This window comes from Uloborus diversus, chromosome 1, assembly GCF_026930045.1.
Source record: "Uloborus diversus isolate 005 chromosome 1, Udiv.v.3.1, whole genome shotgun sequence".
Lineage (NCBI taxonomy): Eukaryota > Metazoa > Arthropoda > Arachnida > Araneae > Uloboridae > Uloborus > Uloborus diversus.
Window position 1 is genome coordinate 156152834 of NC_072731.1, and position 19713 is coordinate 156172546.

The 19713-nt window shown below is 32.3% G+C and overlaps 1 protein-coding gene across 1 annotated transcript in view; it reads left to right on the forward strand.

Annotated features, from left to right (window-relative positions):
- The first annotated feature begins 3306 nt into the window (after positions 1-3306).
- Positions 3307-19713, forward strand: part of LOC129216468 (blastula protease 10-like) — a 55224-nt gene continuing 38817 nt past the window's right edge. The window contains exons 1-7 of the mRNA XM_054850686.1: positions 3307-3342; positions 4195-4287; positions 5090-5236; positions 5856-5906; positions 11270-11444; positions 16032-16158; positions 18808-18883. Coding sequence (XP_054706661.1) covers positions 3307-3342; positions 4195-4287; positions 5090-5236; positions 5856-5906; positions 11270-11444; positions 16032-16158; positions 18808-18883 — 705 coding nt within the window. The remainder of the gene's footprint in view (positions 3343-4194; positions 4288-5089; positions 5237-5855; positions 5907-11269; positions 11445-16031; positions 16159-18807; positions 18884-19713) is intronic.

Below are 19713 nucleotides of genomic sequence, written 5' to 3' on the forward strand. Positions count from 1 at the left end.
AAGATCTATTGTTTACCCATTTCAAAATATTAATCTTACCTAATGGGTAGAGCAATATTTCATTGAAAATGATAAGTGTTACGTACACTTTTGGGAGAGAGCTACTGTATAAATTATTATTGTATTGAATAAAATATTACATGTAGAGTAGAAGACAGGGTTGGCATTCTGCCCGCAGAAACTGGTTTTTGCCCTGCCGGTGGCAGAAACTGGTTATAACCGGTAAAAACCGGCAGAAACTGGCAAAAACTAAAAAGAGTATCTTTAATAATTCAGGTAATTACTAAATGATATTTGATCAAGTGAACTGTAAAATGTAATTCCATTTCACCATTGTAAAAAATAAAATCCATAGTTATTACAATTAATTTAATTCAAAAAGAGAATTGTTTAATTGCAGATGCTTGTAATATTTTGATTTAATCTAAAAAAGGACGACAATCTTATGCGCGCTTAGGAAAAAGAAGTGACGTACAGATTGAAACAGATATATACTAATTATCATGTGCTAACTCATACGCTTCATCTAAAGTGGTTGGGATTGAAATCATCATGTGGTCAAGAAGAAAGTGGCAGAATTTTACTTGTTTACTTCATAATATCACAACTTTGCAAAACAAATTGACCCCATTTCCCAAAACTTATTTTTCCAGTCAAATTTTTATAACTACCCTAGTTACTACATGGCAGATCAGTTCAAAAAAATATACAATAGAGGAAAGTTTCACGAATCTTACTTGTTCCTTGATGGCATTGCCTACTAGTTCTGTTTTGAGAATAGTCTAAAAAATTTCATCTGTGCATATTAAATTAAGAAACCATTTAAATTTAAAATCCACCTTTTCTTAGAGACAATTACAGAATGTAAACAATGTAATGTTTATTTTTGAATGTTTTGTGATTAAATTGTGCTTTGGTTAACATTTAATTTTTTTCCCCATACAAATTATCTATTGTTTGTCAACAATTACTTTTATATCATTTGGGAGTTTTTGCCAGTTTCTGCCATAATTGTGGCAGAAAGGGGTTTTTGCCATGCCGGTTTTAACCGGTTTCTACCAGTGGTTTCAACCACCTCGGCAGAAACTTGCCAACCCTGGTAGAAGAAGAAAAAAATACCAATACTTAGAGAGAGGGTGGGGGAGGGGAGCGGCAATTTGTTTAAGAAAATAAAAATGCAGAGTAAAAAAATTTTGAATTATTAAACAAAAACACTTCGTTCACCAGAATTATATTAGTAAAATTCATGAAGAAGAATGAAAACACATAACCATGAAACATATTCAACGTTGAAATTAAAAGCTTCAAAGTTCTATGCTATTTATCAAGGCGCTGTATTTATTATCTGCGTTGCTGTAGCGACGGTGGAATTTTTTATGTAAGTTTAAATTCGTAAAAATGCTTTGATCATCTTTGTCAATTATCTAACGGGGGGAAATAAAGGAAGTATGTTTTCGGAAACAAATGTCAACAAACACACATTTTCATTTGCAAATAAAAAATAACGCTAGTTAAGCCTAACGTGGAGGTGACTCAAAGTTAGTTTATACAGAATTCCAAACCAAATCGAACAGGTCGTTTTCAATTTTAATGTGTTTTAAATCCAACAATAAACACAACACTAAACAAAAAATGTAACAATACATAAAAGAAGGCACATTGCACATACAAATTTTAATAAATACTAACCGTCTTTATGAATCCTTTAGAATAACTGCCGTAAAATATTTTAACGAGCAAGTACAAGACTGAAACGAAAACTCCCAGAATGCACTGCAATGTGACGAAATCGGGACGAAATTATTTCGTGAAAAATTTGAGATTTCTGGTTTCGTCAAATATCACGTGATTCGGTGACGAAAGGATCGTAGAAAATAACGAAATAGTGCTCGAGGATTGCCGAATCGTCAAAATTGAGCGTTTCATTTTTGACAGTGTAATGGCTGGACAGAAAATGTTTTTACATTTTCACAAAGAAAAAAATATTAAAAGGAGGGAACTTTTCATTTCCAAAGGGGGGGGGCGCTTGAGCCACTACTACGAAACAAAGAACAACTTGGTTATAATTACTCAAATTTGTTCAAAAGGGCTGGTATAACTACTTTACTTACTTTTACTACTGTGCTTAGCACGACCGTATGAATAAACTTAAACTCCAGTTTAATTTTGGTTCAGCTTAAGAAAAACCAATTTAGTTTTGATTTGGACTTAGACTGGATTGGAAAAAAATCAAAACTCAATAGCTTTCATTTTCAGACAGTAACATTGTATTATTTTTCTTCAAAAAAAAAAAAAAAAAAATCAATCATGTTTGAAAGTCGAAAATTTCGGAAGTTTCAAAGGGAATCTAAAATAGAAAATGTAATTGTTATGATTAGACACACATTACCCAATATTATTGGTTGAGTGACGACTTGACTTATTTCTGGGTTTGACCATGAAAGCCCTCTACTCAGTTATAAAACAAAAAGGTTTTTTCTTCTAATTAATCTTACCTTTATGTGTATTTCTGTCAAGCAGAAAAAGAAGACGTGTGGATAGCATATATTTTTTAATACTTAATCCTTTATATGTTACAAGAAACACAGAGCTTTTAAGAAACCCAAATTTTATTCATAAATAAATAAAATTTTCCATTTTTTCCAATTTTTCCAGAAAAAAACCGGTAAAAAACCAGTTTTTTTCCACCACTTCAAAATTTCCGGAAATTTTACATCTCTAGTATGGCTTGAAACGAGGATTCTTGTGGGGTTTATCTCCAACCCCCCAAACATTGGGGTTATCTCCAACCACCAATCCCCCGTTGCGCGCCGTATATATTTATGTATGAGGTAAAAATATCGTTGTGTGATTGAATAAATCGTCGCAGTAATCTGCAGAAGGGATCGGAACCGTCGTACGACAGTCTTTACTCTTCAGATCTCAATTTGAAAAATATCTAAATTCCTAAACAGTATAGTGTTAATAGGCCTGTGTCTAGTAAAAAATATTTTCCTTTGGCTTAGAATACGAAAAGGTCTGTATACTCACACGCAAAATTTTGCTGATAGTGAAAATGTGAGGTAATTTGGCGTTCCACGCAGTCTTGTTAATTGGTCAATTGGGTTTCCAGAACGATGAAACGTAATTTCTCAACCCCTCATGGTATTAGTTTCCTGGAAAAAAAATTGCAATGAAGAGGTCCAGGCCGCATTCGCGTAGCGAGTACTATTGGCTCCTGAGAAAACGAAGCCCACAAATGGAGAGGAGTCCGGATTTGCAACGATAGATAATGACCCCACCTCCACGATTTAGGAATAGCTCTGAATGGGAAGAAAAGTCTCCAGCAGCACTACATCTATGGTAACTGCTAGTGACCGACCACGGAACTTTCTGACCCGCGTATTTAACGAGCATGTACTGACCCGGATTCGAACTCGGAACTCTCCGATTTTAAAGTTATTTTTTTAATAAGTTTAAATGGTGTTTTAGCTATTTTATGAATTTTCTTTCATTCATTTATCCATTAGTTATTTATTTATTTATTTATTGTGTTTTATTTTACGTATTTATTATTCATTTATTTGAATAAATGATCTATTAAGAATTAGACATAGTCTTTGATTTGTATGACCTTTTAGTGCCTCAATGAATTAAAATGTATTTCAGGCTGCAAAACTGCTTTGAATCAAATCCCTTATGGAAGGAAAGAATGTGTGGTTATTGCTTCTGTTTTTCTACTTATTGCTGCTGCACGTAAGTGTGTATTTTTTTTTTTTTAGAAAATACAAAGTTTACAAACAATATATAAATTAATTACCAAATAACCACATACAGTGCAACCTACTGAAAAGGTAAATGCTGTGAGTGATGTGTCGACCGGTTTGAAAATCAATCTACGTTGATTTCTCTTCATTAATTTTGGTGATTAAACTCTGTAAAAGTAAGCTTACGAACTTATTTTGTGTTACAATTTGTTGAAAATTCAATCCTATTTTTGACTTAAGAGGTTTTTGATTCTATACCATACTTGCTGTAATGAACCTTTTTAGTTGCTGTAACAGTGTCTTCTAATATACTTAACCTGATTTTCTCTTACATTTTTTTTAAATCAAAATCAATAACAATTGTGCATCGACCTTTGTGTCATGATTTTCAATGCATACACCTAAATATTTTTAGTCAATGAAAAATGTCACTTTTTATATTTTTCAGACAGCCTTAATTACATTCGCTCTGCCCGTACTGGACGATTTGCTGGAAGATGCGTTGGCCGCAACCCATTTAGAATCTCCAAATGAAAGACCGGTAAGAGTTTCTAGTTTTTTTTTTTTTTTAATTTCTGTTACTAATTCATTTATGTACGAATAAAGCATTTTCTTAGCCTTTTCTCAATTTATTTAATATTTTCTTATCCATTTCTCCCGTATGATGAATAAGTTCGGTAAAAAGTGATTGAATCCTAAAGATTTAAACTTCTTGAGTGCATTTAATAAAATCTGGAATGACATAGATGCTTCTTCTTTCCTGTGGGAAAAGGCTATCATTATTACTTTATCAAGTGAAGATAAATCAGCATTTAAGTTTAACAGTAAAAGGCTGCGGACTAGTATTTTGGTAAAGGTTATGAAAACACTTGTAATTGGAAAACGTGAAAAGATTATATCTTGACACAAAATGGCTTTTGCATTCTTTTTCGGCTTCTGAAAACATAGTGTCCCTTAGGAACGCTAGGCCTCCTTTTCACAGGGCATTAAAGATGATCTCGAAAAGTGCAATATTGTTGGTGCTATCGTTTGTGTAGTTTTGGTAACACTTTTATCTTAGGAATCATTTGAAAGATATCAACTAGATTTGTAGCTTCACCTTCACCTTTTTACCACCAACGCAAAAATGATAAGGAATAAATAAATACCTTCGTGCAGATAAGTAAGATGAAATAACCAACGTTTTGTCGCATAATTTTTTTTTCATCCAAAAGCTCACTATTTTGAATAGAAAAAGGGGTTCCTTGAAGCCCTGAACATGTGTCTGCAGTAATGTGTAATTTTGTGATACAGAACTTTGGTTATTTCCTTTTACAAGAATGATATTTCCTTTCTAACCGCAGATTGAAGAATACGACCTCCCACCCGAAATGTATGCTCCACATGAAAGTTCTGATTCTTGCAATTCTGGCCATCAACACTATAGTTCAGAAGCGAAGGAGGACGAAAGTGACTATGTTATCATGGATAACGAAGAAAGAGAAGCAGAAGTAAGAAATAAATATAATATTTTATACACATACTACGCATGCACAGAAGTGAGCCATTACGTTCAACATAGAGTAACTCTGAGTTGGGGCGTACGAATAGCACTGTGCGGAATGAAAAATGCTTCTGTCACTATTCCTGCTGATTTATTTGCAAAGTGATCCCCTGAATTCAAATAGGCCATTGTTTTGATTTGAAGGGGAAGGTTGCATTTTTTAACCATTAACGTTTTTCTGAAAGACCAGAGATGGGGAAAATTCAAAAACATGATCATTTGAAGCAAGGGGGAAGGTTTAGGGGCCCCTGAAAATATTTTTAAAATCAGCAAAAACGATAGCAAGGGGATGTAAGTGGACTGTTTAAAATTTCTACTAAATCGTGTTTAAAGTTGAGATACTAGGTTGGCTATCATATTTTTTCCCCTCTAAATTATTCTTTACAGCAGCACCTACTAGGGCTGCTAGTCTATTTCTTGCACCAAGGAAGAGGAGATATTCTCATATCATTTGTGCTGGTTATTTCTAAATTTTTAATTCTGTCACTTACATCCCTTTGCTTCTCACTGCATCATTTTTAAAATCCAGAGTTACGTATCGTTTACAATTTTTTGTACTATTTCAGATTTTTAACATGAAAGCAAAAGAAGATCTGAAAAGTCTTGCTGATGATAAGGTAAGATTACCCAAGTGATAGTACGCTCAAATAAAGATAATAAGAAAATGAAAAAATGATTGCTTTTCTGGTGTTGATAATCGGCTAGTTTTTAGCTAATATTCACTGAAATTACCCTCCTATTATTGACAGTAATTTTTCATTCTTTGGATGTGAATGTGAATGATCTAGAAAAATACAATTTTAAAAGTTTCTACGAGCAGTAAGAAGACTTTTAAAAAATTAAATGTACTTATATGGTCAATTACATTTTAAACGTTGCCTTATTTTATTCTTGATTAATTATTGTTCAAATTTTCTTTCTGGATTAAAAGGTTCTTACTAGAGGTAAGAAAAGTTAATTAATTTAAATGCTTTAATTTTACTGAAAACTATTTACTTATCGTTTTATAATTTTCTGTAACAATAGTTTATCTGATGCAAATTTGCATATTTGCAATACGACGCCTTTTTAAACATAAATACTCAAAATACACGTTTACAGCCTGCCCTTAAACGTGTGTTATGATCTAATTACAATAAATTTTCAGTTTTTAAATAGCTTACCTAGAATTTATTTCAGAAAATTTGCTGCAAATATTTTTAGAAGACAATAAATTTCCAGAATTACACGCATATGTTTAAGAAATAAATACTTTGTGGGGCAAAGTAATTGTAAGGAAAACAACGTTCACAACAAAAACTTTCAAAAAAAAATTCAGATTTGTGTTTCAAAGTTTTAAGGACCCAATTTTTTGGCGTAGAAAAGTGTGAGCTGGGCAGTACAATTATTCGACAAAAGGTTGTCGAATGACCCCGGATAGTATAATAATTTTTGCCATACGAGGATTGAATTTATTCACATGAAACATAATTCAAAAGACGTAAATATTTAGCTGACTAAGTAATTTCTTTGTACGTGATTAAACTCTTTTTGCCCTTTAAAACGCTTTCAGTATATCATTATACACCCCATCGAAGAACTAGGAAAAACTGAAATGAATCTTTAAGACATATCTAACATATAATGAAAAAAAAGCATAAACAAAGGCAGGATGTTAAGATATTGTAAACAATTCAGAAAATAATTACATTTTCTAACTGATACTGTTTGGAGCGACAGCGGAATTACCTAATTATATGAAGCATAATTCTAAAGACGTAAATATTCAGCAAAGAGTCACAATATAGCTCTTTTTGCTCTTTAGGACGTTTGTTATTGTATTGTGTCAACATTAAATGGTGTGTCAGCTAGGTTGGCAATTTGGGGTGCGCTACTTCACTTCTCCAACTGTACCGTAATTTGGTGTGGAGTTCGACTTCCACAGTACACTAGGGTGGTTCAAAACTACATGTAATAAAAGTTTCTCCTAGATAACAGGACATCTCTCAATATTTTTAGATTTGTGGATAGCAATATACTGGAAGAATTTCAGCTTCCTATTTCAACTGAAAAAGGGTGCTCAACGCCGTCCCCCAAATTTCATAAGCATGGGGAGGGGGGTTAAAAAATGCATTGAACTAAAAAAACAAGGCTACATATTATAATATACACGAGTAATATGCATATAGATTGCAATAAAATACTTATTAACAAAAAAAAAACAGCTGTGGAAATTAAATGTTTCTAAATTTGACATTTTTTATGCTATAGTTAATGTTAAATTGAGGGGTCACTGAGCACCCTCTTAAAATTTGAGTAAGAGGCTAAAGCTTTTACAGCATAATACAATTAGTAAGTCTAAAAAAATAGGAGGTGTCCTGAACGCTAGCTAAAAAAAAAAAATCTTTTTGAACCACCCCACAGTACATACATGCAATAAGGACCCTTTTATAGGGTAGGTAACCATTCACAGCACAACAACACAGTCACACAAAGAAAGTTGAGAGAAAGTACATGGACATAGCGAGCCGAAATTCGAATACAGGACTTTCTCATCCGCAGTCTGACTTCTCTGACCGCTAGGCAAGGCGGGCGGCTTGCAATACAGTTGGATCTCTATTTGACGATTCTCTATTTAAAGACGACTTTCCACGGTCCCGGATGCTCCATTGTAGTTTTAGAAGTATTCTACGGACGAATTCTACTTAAGGACGATTTTTTGTGGTCCTTGAAAGTCGTTAAATAGAGAGCCAACTGTATATATTTATACTCCCCCTCCCCCCGAAGAGCTGTGAAAAACTGGAATGAATCTTGACCAAGGTAGCACACAGAGCCGTGTCCAAGGGGAGGGTTTTAGGGGTTAAACCCCTCCCATTGGGGAAAAAATAAGAAAATAAATGAAGAATTGTGCATGCTTAACAATTAGCTTTAATGTTGTAATTTGTGTACAGAACTTTTTTTTAAAAAGCATTCTCTTTGAAGTTGCCTGGCAACTTGCGACTGTCTTCTCTTAATCAACTAAAATCATATTTTGGAAAAACAGAGATGGAGGAACGGTTGAATAAGCTGTCAATACACGTTTAATATTGCGTCTCATAAGGGGTTTTGATGTGGGGCGTGTCACAAAAAGCGATGAGTGCTGCCGCTTGCATAGTAATTGATGGGTTTGTTTATGTAATTTACATCTGGCATCGAAACTCTTCCTATTTAGTTTGCTAAGCATTATCTTAGAATATTAAAACCTGAAAACATATGTCATAAAAGAATTTGTGAAATTTTCTCAGTATTTGTTGCAATATATTGCACATTAAACAGATAATAGGTTGGAATCTAAACAAGCAGTAAAATGGATAAATACTGAGGTTTTCTTGCGCAACCAGAAATTTCCTTCTAGGAGGTGGGGCTCATAGCGATCCTTACATGTATGTACAATACAACCTCATTTATCCGAACTAGATGGGACCAAAGGCAATCCTAAAAAACGAAAATCCTGATAATAATCAATAATATTCTTAAATATGCAGACTTGTCTTTTATTGCACCAAAAAACAATGCTTTCTAACAAAACTATATCATACCGTTTTTTCTCAATTACTTCATCAATTATATATAATTCAGCTGCAATATATAGCATTGGGCTGACATCCAAAGTATATCATATTGTTTGCTAAATTAGTACTATACTTTATTGTATGTCCGTTGCAGGAATAGTACGCTTGATCGAAATGAAACCGAGTGTTTGGCGTATTTAAACTTCCCTTCTTGAAATCATAATTTTAAATGATTATTTACGTAAATATATTTTTTTCTACAAATTTGATCCGGATAAACAGGGGCTGGATAAACGAGGTTCTGCTGTGCATAAAATATATTATTAGAATAGGTAGTATACAGTGGTGGACAAAAGTATAGACTCAATTTTTTTTTCTTTTGTTTCGATTACAACATGACTCAGTTTAAATTATTTTCATTGAAGTAAAGATGAATAGTTGAAGAAATAGTTCTAAAATTAGTACATCTTATCAATTAAATTAAAAAATTCATAAAATTAGATAATTTGCAAATTTAATATTTTATCATTACGTGAAACCTGGACAAAAGTATAAACTCAGAGATAAAAATTACCAGGAATATGAGAAAGTTTCGTTCCAAAATGTTAATTTAACGCCATAGAATGAATAAATGTTACCATCAGTGATTGCTAAAAGTTTTGTTTTTGGAAATTAATGAGAAACATATAAATGCACCGCTGGACAAAATTATAAACTCATTTTTTTTTCTTTTTTTTTCAATCATAATTTAACTCAGTTAAAAAAACTTTTTGTTCCAGTAAAGATAAATAACTGACTAAATAGTCCTAAATTCAGTATAACTCATAAACTTTATAAAATAAATAATTTAATTAAAAAAAACTTTAATATCTTTATAATGCATGAAACCTGGACAAAAGTATCAACTCAAAAGTAAGAAACTCTGAAGTTTGGTAGAATTTTATTCAAATATTTAATCATTTAATAACCAAAAATGAACCAATGCTGAATTACAAAATTGAAAACTTACAATACTGCATAAACACAATTATAAGCTGAAAAATTTAAATTTTTTTTCGAGTTTAATTAAGTTACATTTGCAATTACTTCAGTAAAACAAAAGCATAGATTTAGGAAAATGTAAATTTGCTATTAACATGGATAAATTGAAAAAAAAATAAAAAAAATCAATATTTGAAACGTTTTAAAAATTATCACTGCATTAAATCTAGCCATTAGTGTAAACTACAAACTTTTAAAAACGAGTTGGGTCCTCAGTTTTCTGAATTACCTCGAATATGCGGCTGGGCATGTAGATTTCACAAGAGTTTCCAACAGCTGCAGTGACATATGGTTGCATGCTGAAAGTATTGCCCTTTTTAATTCCCCTGTGGTTTGGTACTGGTGCCGATCATGATAAACTTTGCGAACCGAGGTCCCCCAAAGATTTTCAATCGGATTAAGATCCGGACTACGAGCTGGCCATTTGATTACTTTGATACCCCAGCGCTTGAACCATTCTTTTGTACTTTTCGCTGTGCGTACACTCGCGTTATCTTGCTTAAATGACCAGTTACCTCCAGGAATCAGATAAGCAAAAGGTAAGAGATGATCTTCCAGTATTAATTGGTAATCTGCAGCGTTCTATCTTCCATTAAGAAATGCCAATCCTGCTTTACCATGCTAAAAGAGTTATTTATCTTTACTGGAACAAAAATTTTTTTAACTGAGTTAAATTATGATTGAAAAAATGAAAAAAAAAATGAGTTTATAATTTTGTCCAGCAGTGCATTTATATGTTTCTCATAAATTTCCAAAAACCAAACTTTTAGCAATCACTGATGGCAACATTTATTCATTCTATGGCGTTAAATTAACATTTTCGAACGAAACTTTCTCGTAATCCTGGATTTTTTACCTTTGAGTTTATATTTTTGTCCAGGTTTCACGTAATGATAAAATATTAAATTTGCAAATTTTCTAATTTTATGAATTTTTTAATTTAACTGATAAGATGTACTAATTTTAGAACTATTTCTTCAACTATTCATCTTTACTTCAATGAAAATAATTTAAACTGAGTCATGTTGTAAATGAAACAAAATAAAAAAAATTGAGTCTATAATTTTGTCCACCACTGTATAACTCAAAATCTAATCTTCTGCGGATTTGAACCATCCCCCCTGCCCTCTGAACCGCTAAGCCCCTCATTGTGACTATTAAACAAATGTTTTGCACCCCCCCCCCAAAAAAAAAAAAAAATTTTGAAATGACAGGCCTGCAAAAACCCCTCCCTTTATGGAATCCTGGACACGGGCCTGGTAGCACATGTAACGTTTAACCGCTTCATAAACATTTCAAAACGATCGACCAACTACAAAGTCATTTCTGTTTATTAAAAGAACGGCATGATGGTGAGAAGGGATAAATTACCAGGAATTCAATTCTGTTTCACTCTCATTGCTTTCCAGCTGCTGCTGTTCGGAGCCAATCCCAGCTTCACAGAGACGGGAGAACGAATCGTTGAAGGAGACATTGTGGTTCCTAAATATGCCGATGACCACAAAGAGCTTTCCCACAGGAAAGGAACCATAAACCTACTCGCTCTTTGGCCAAGATCGACCGTATATTATACTCTACATTACTGTAAGTACACAATACCGCCGTGTGCAGGTAAACGGCAGTATCTGCAGCAATGAGTTTTCGAGATATTTGAAGAAATCTGTGGTGGATTCAATACTAACAATAGGAAAATATTTTAATTAGACTTTTTTTCGCGCTTTTTTTTTCAGTGGAAACCAAATAAATGAGGTTGTACGAGTACAATAAAGATAACGTACAATAGATGACAAAATGAAATATTTGCAGTTACTGCCCTTTACCTGAACACGGCAATTCCATCCAAACACAGCAGGGAAAATAGCCTGCTTTAAAATAAAAATAAAAAACTTTAAATATTCATTCAAATTGCGGTACACATTGCATATGATGGCAGGAATGAGGTAAAAGTAGGCATTTTCTGAAAAATATTTAATATCATTAACCATAAATAACAAAAGATCGCGTATGATTGATACAAACTACCTTGTGTCTTAACATGTCTTGTGTGTCAACTTTTGCCATTTCAGATACGAAGTGATATATCTGAATGTAATATACTTTTAAATTTGTTAGATTTAAATAAGAAGTAAATGAGTATATGTACGTTGAACAAAAACTATGGACAGAATTTACTTTTGTAGTACAAAAGCATCAACTAAATCAGAGATTCAAAAACTTCCGACCTCCACGGACCTCTTTTAGAAAAATTTCAAACTTCGCGGACCCTTCCTCCTACCCCTCACCCCCCGGCGCAAAGGGAAAAAAATGATTTGACACACTGTTAAACTTTTTTTTTCCCCCAATATATTTTTACGCTTTTTTTCATTTAAATTTATTTATTCATTGTTCTGTATATTTGTCAGAGTTCTTGTCTGGTTTTCATTTCTTACATTATTATTTTGAGTTATGGAAGTAAAAGTCTATTTGAAATTCAATTAGAAATAAAAATGTTACCATCAAATTTTTACAACAAGTTTACTAATAAAAAAGAACTTTTGAAGTTAATGAACAAAACACTGTTAGCTTGGTTTAAGTGTGTTAAGTCATGCACACAAAACTAATTAAAGTGTAGTAGTAGTGTGTTTACTTCCGAGAGTTCCGAGGGGTGGGGGGCTGCTTCGTCCTTCATGTCTTTAAGCATGAACTTTTTTATTCCTCATAAATGTTCTTTCTTTTTGAATTAAAATATCGTTACTCGTTCTTCAATCTCAATTATATTCAATGTTTTAGCTGGATACCACCGCGGACCCCCTGGAATGGATTCGTGAACCCTCGGGGGTCCGAGGAACACAGTTCGGGAAACTCTGAACTACATAAATAACATCCTTTTGCTTTGATTTATCATTATTTTTATTGCTATTTTTTGTGTATTTGATGAAGTAAAAATGCACTTCAGGTTTGAGTTAATATTTTGTGGGTTACTTCTATAAATAACAGAAATAGGGTCTGGTGGGGGAAAGTGGTCAATGGGGTAAAGTGGTCATATGTCAAATAAATGACTATAGCTTGGAAATAAATGTTCGAATGAATGTGAAAATTTTATTTTAGATTCGGAGAGTTAAAAACTACATTTTTAATACAAAATTTCCAAACCTGGCAAAATTTTATTTGGTAAACAAAATATTTTGTGTAAATATGAAAATTTTAAAAATCTAAACACTTCTTTTAACTTCTGTGGGAAATTTTGTCTGTTAGAATTATGAACAGATTGACGGCACAGGAAGCTTCCTACATGTCTTAAGATCGCTTACTCATTAGCAGTTAGCTGAATATATTTTAGATCATTTTTTAGAACAATTTCAGTAAGATGGGGTAAAGTGGTCATAATATTAGGCTTAACGAATATTGTTCTTCTAATGTCACTTAAGAGTTATGTATAAGGCAGATATGAATTAAATATTAATTTCACTTAATATGTATTGTTTTTATCGTAAATGGGGTTAAATATACGAGTATATACGTATGCATACGCATATAATCGTGTAGGCACGTATACAAACGTATTCACATAAATGCACCAATAAATACGTATATGGGTATCTGCGATATGGGTATTTTTTATCTATGCAGACTTACATTCGACTATGCAAGTATATACTTGCTTTTACTCGTATGTATACGAACACTTATATACTCAGGTAGACACGTATATACACGTACGTACTCGAGTAGATACTTACATACAAGCATATGACATACAAGTATACAGGGTTAGTTTAAACTCTAGGGAAAATTTTTACCAGGTGTTAGAGGGGAGGATAAGAAGCAAGAATCCCAAGGAACATATGGTCACAAACACAATGCTGACGCGCTACATGCACGCAAAGCCAAAGACTGATGGATGCAAAACAGGTCACAAATTTGTTACACTAAGACAATTTTGCACAACATTTTAGGTTGTAAGAAGGTTTTAAAGCGATTGAAGAAATTTGCGGCCTGCAGCTGTAATGCATGCGTCGCAATCACAAAGCACTCTCTGTTTTAATAACGAGACTTTTGAAAAACTTTCATCCGTCGCTGCGCCTTTGTTGCGATGCGTGTATTAGAACTACTACGAGCCGTAACTTTTAAAAAGTGCTCTAAATATTCTTAAAAACTAAATTTTGAGTAAAATCATCTTTGTGTAAAAAATTTGTGACCTGTTTTGCATCCATCAGTTTCTGGCTTTGTGTGCATGTAGCGCGTCAACGACCATAAACTCCTTATTATTCTTTGCTTTTTATCCTCACTTCTCACACCCCTTAGATTTTTGCTCAAGAGCTTGGATTCACTCTGTAGGCATACATGTATGTAAGCGTATATACTCGTGAATACATATATGTACTGGTTGACGAGTATGTACGGACCCATAAATGTACGTATATACGTTTTTTCAGGTATATAATTGTGTTTACACGTATACATACGTATATACTCGTGCTTCCATATATACGTGTATATACGTGAGTAGACACGTGCAAACACGCACTGGATGAATCCACGAATTAACTCGTGTATACCCGTATATACATTTATGTACAGTTATGTATATACCCACATGTACACTTGTACATATATGCGTATATACGTCTACTATACACGTATATACTCAGGTATGCACGGTATCTACTCATATATGAACCTGATTACTCATGTTTACACGACACGTATATACTCGTGAATACACGCATATATTAGTGCATATACTTGTAACCATAAAAATAACTGAAATATACAAATATTAGGGTTATTTAATATGGTTTTGCATTTATTTTTAACTATGACCACTTTACCCCATGCTATGACCATTTTACCCCATCCCATGGGGTAAAGTGGTCATAAATACAAACGGAAAAGAAAGTGTTATAAAACTAATTAAATCAATTTTTTTTTCTAAACTTCAGTGTACTGTGTTCTTTAATAATGCAATGTAAAATAACAACAAAAAAAGTTGAGGTGTTTAAATTATTTGTTGTATTTATTATCCACCAAAGTTGAAAACCTACGATTTTATGACTACTTTACCCCACCAGACCCTATATATTTTTGTGCATTTCTGTTATTTCATTCTAGTAGTAGGGGAACATAGGGCAAAGTGAAATAGCGGGGCAGAGTGAAATGGTGAAATATTTACTCTGCTTCTAGCTTCGCCTATATGATATTATTTTAACTGTATATTACATTTTAATTCATATGTAGTCTATTCTAGGCTGGAAAAAAATAATGCCTAAGGTTAAAGCATCTGGTAATACAGGCAGTTTAAAAAAATTGATACTCATATTGTAATACTTTGTTGAAAGTCAAAAATTATTTTTGTTACTATAAAATGATAAAGTTATTTTTACTAACATTTTAAATAATAATTAAGAATTCTTAATGTTCAATGAAGTACTAATTTAGTTAACAATAAGCTTATTTGTATTTTAAATAAATTGTACAATCAGTCAAGTACATACGGGGCAAGTGGATGGGGCAAAGTGAAATCGTTTGTTTCATTTACTCACTCAATAACTAATTAATCTAACGTTTTCATTAATTAATTCATTCATTAAATTCACATTCCTTCATTTAGTAATTTACTAGTGTGTGTGTGTTTATTCATTCATTCACTTATTTTCTTATTAATTTATTCTTTTACTTGCTCATTTATTTTTCTTTATGTATTAATTGATTTATTCATTTAATTTTCGTTTATCGTTTCATTATCTTTTCATTTATTCATTCAACCTTTTACTGATTATTTTGATGAAAAATATGCTTTGTAATCGAATGGAAAACTTAATTAGAAAAATATTTTATTTTTCACTTTGCCCCATGAAAAAAAAATTTCAAAGACTCAAATTTACAGCCAAAAATAAAAAATACTGTTTCAAAGCAAGTTTTATTATAAGATAGAATGCTCTTTCTTTATGTACTGTAATTTTCAAAATAAATTTCCAATTTGTTCATTTTGAAAAAGCTCAATCATCTTAACCATTTTACTTTGCCTCACATTCTCCTACTTTGTTTTTCTCCTAACTAAGTCATTTTCATTGAACATTTTTGTTCTTTCGTAATAATTTTCGAAACAATGAATTTAAATTCAGATTAATTTTTCTGAGTCACTTTCAATAATTGATAGGAATGTTTCACATATTTTCCTGCTTTTTTTAGCATTAAATCCGTTGGGCCGGCGAATGATTAGAGAGGCAATGGAACACTGGGAAAATATGACCTGCGTCAAATTTGTCGAACGCACAACTCAACTGTGGTACGTTCGATTCAGAGGAGATAGAAATGGGTACGTAATTATTCTATCTATTAAATTAAGCTAAGAAAAGTGTCTTATGTTTCTTATATAAGAACCATTCTCCGAGAAAAATGTATGAATTTTCATAGTGATTGCAAACTGTGATCATACAATTATGTTACAAATCTTCCTCTAAAAAATGAGCTTCACATGCGTACACAAATATTCTCTTAAACTTATAGTCTGAAAAGGTTAAATTTGCCAGAAGTGGTATCTTTGCTTCTGGTAGACATAATTTAACAACTTTCAAAGAGAACATTATTTATTTCCTTATTACCTCTAAACATACTATCATCCAACAGAAAAACACTTAATTCGAAAAGCATTTGACCTACAACAAAACCCTTGTCAAAAAAATTGACTAGTGTGCAAGTATATCTCTCTGTTTTGTGTATGTAATTTTCCCTATCGCGTTTTGACATCAATGGGTAAAATTTTGCGCCATTATATTGGAATCAATAAGCTATTTATTTATTTTCTTCCTTCGAAGTCATAAATTTAGCTGCCTAAAAATATTATGCAATGTTATGCAACGATCACAAAATTTCTGCATAATTTTTACCTTTATGGAAATAGTAATTTAGCAATATACAGGGTGTTCCGTTTTAACCTGAAAGACCTTTATTTTCACAACCGTTAGTTCTGGATGTATACTTCCAATTGCAAAAATGTTCAAAATTAAATGCAGAGTTAAGATATTGAAAGTTTGAAGCAAAAATAAAAAATGGTCAAAACATGCAAAATTTAATTTTTTATACGGGCCCTAGGTCCCCTAACTAATGTTTAGAGAAATAATCTCCATCAAAAACTATTACTGATACAAAAAACGTGAGTTTTGCGACCAAAACTCAAGGAGATATTCCAATTCAAAGTTTAAAAGGACCATACAGAAGATGAGATTGGAACTTATCACCCTTTCAGAAGAATGACAAATCGTCAAACTAAGAAAAACAAAGTATTTATATTTTTCATTGATGTTCAAAAATAAATGCAAATGTTATGTGGTGATACGCAAAAACACACTATAAAACCTCGAACAATTTGAAAAACTACACTCTATGCACACATATAATTTTAAACACTTGTTAACCGCTATATTTTCCCCCAAAAGGTTCTATTGACGGCGAGTGAAAAGTGGTGTAAGTCACAAAACGCTGCGTTTCACATCTTGGTCAATATTAATATTGGTCGTACTAATTTCAAACTTTTTGTGTTGGGATTATTTTTCAATGAAGATTATTTCCCTAAATATAAGTTAGGACACCTGGGGCCAATATAAAATGTTAAATTTCGTATTTTTTGACTCATTTTTATTTTCGCTTCCAGTGTTGCCAGATTGGGGGAAATTTCCCCATTTTGGGGAAATCTGGTGCTCTCTGGGGAAATTTTGTGGAAATGAGTTTTGAGGGGAATTCTCTGGGGAAAATTAAAAAAAAAAAAGGAATTTTTTCTCGTATTTAGATTTGCGTCAAGAAGTAGTAGTTACATTGTTTGTATCAAACAGCGTTGTTTAGCTTTGCTCAACTTTATGGAATTCGTATTTCGCATTATGTGGAATATTTTGCTACGGAATTCGCATCAATGTTCTGTGTGAGTACTAGTTGATACGTGAAACAGGTAAAAATAAGTGTGATGAAGAATGTTCTTGGATAAATATATACAAAAATCATATTCATAGTTTAAATGTACGTACAGAAGCAGAGTAGTAAATGCAAGTAGAAAAAATATCTCTCGGTCAGGCGCTTGTATTTATGACTAGTAGCACCCGCACGTCTTTGCCCGTAGTAGAGAATTAAAAGGTCTTTTGGTTCCCCTGTATATTTACAAATAATGCATGATGAATTTCTCGCCAATTGACTTACCCACGTTACGATTCTACGTTATGATAGCTTGGTAATTTATTCGTCCATCTTAAGATAATTTTGGTCAGGAAATTCTTAAAATTGGAATAGAAAAAGAACAAAATCGAATTTTTGAAAAATCGCTTAAAGGTGCACACCTCCATGCTACAAACTAATTCTTTGCTAAATTTCATGAAAATCGGCCGAACGGTCTAGGCGCTATGCACGTCACAGAGATCCTGACAGACAGAGAGATATCCAGAGAGAATTTCAGCTTTATTATTAGTGAAGATAAAGAAAGATAAAGATAAAGAAGACCAAAAAAAAGCTAAAATGGGAAGAAAAAAAAAGTTGGGGAATTTTACAAGAAAATTTGGCTATTTGGAGGAAAAAAAATTTTCAAGAGGCAAAAATATTAGAGGAAACCGATTCATTTTATGAAAATATTAGTGGAAAAATAATTTTTGACTTTGGGGAATTTTGATAAAAAACATGGCTTTTTCTGGAAAAGTTGGAAGGGAATTGGGGAAATCTGGATTTGACCATCTGGCAACACTGCTCGCTTCAAACTTTCCCTACCTTAACTCCGCATCTGATTTTGAACATATTTGCAATTGGAAGTATACATCTAAGACTAACGGTTGCGAAATTAAAGGTCTTTCAGGTTAAAACGGAACACACTGTATAAATAATTAGGAAAAAAAGCTACCAACTCTATGAATGCCGACAGATTTATGACTTAATGTTGAAATTTATTATACTTGAAACAGAATTCATGATTGACAATTTTTCTTAACAGCTGTTGGTCTTCGATGGGAAGGAATTTATTGCCTCTAATTGGACAAGATCTCTCAATCGGAAACAGATGTGAAAAGGTAAAATTCAACTATTCGTATTTAGTGAAAATAATAAAAATATTGGTTAACGAAAGTACAATCTACATAAAGTCAATTGCCATACAATTTGTAAGTTTTGTAGTTCAAATACTTCTTCTAATTCGTGTAAGAGGCTTACAGAAATGAATGTGTTCACTGACTGAATCACAGTAAACCCTGACAGGGATCGGAGTTGGGATTTAAAGGAAATTAGTACACTGTTTTGATAAAATTTTGTTACGTCAACAAATTTCAAAGGCTATAAAAGAAACACCATTATCTTGAGCATATACTTCGTTTTTGTTAAATTTATTACGGATTTCATCCCTCTCCCCTCTCCGATTTTTCTTAAAGGAAAACCGGGAGAAATTCTTAAATTAATATTATCATAAAATATAAGTGTATTTGGAAATTTCCTTAGTCTCTTTTCTCAAGTTTAAATGTAAAGTTAAGTGCAATTATTGTTTATTGTTAATAAAATTAAAATAAACCCCAATTGTCCTTAGTTAAAATGAAAAGAAAGACAAATGAAACTCCTGAAGTTAAAACCATTGAAACTGTATCCAATAGTTTATATATATATATATATATATATATATATTACTGAAATTCTGTAAAATGATGGTTTTTCTAATAATATCTTACAATCTATCTAAAATCCAGTTTGAAGCGGTTAATTCAATTAGTTTTATTATTATTATTATTATATGTATTTATTTTTGAGTGTATCTTAAACCTCGGATTAAAAATATCCTCACACATCTGTCGTTTGCAGGAATTCGATTCTATTTTAAAAACCGAAACTTTTTCACGAAACCAACTCTTCAAGT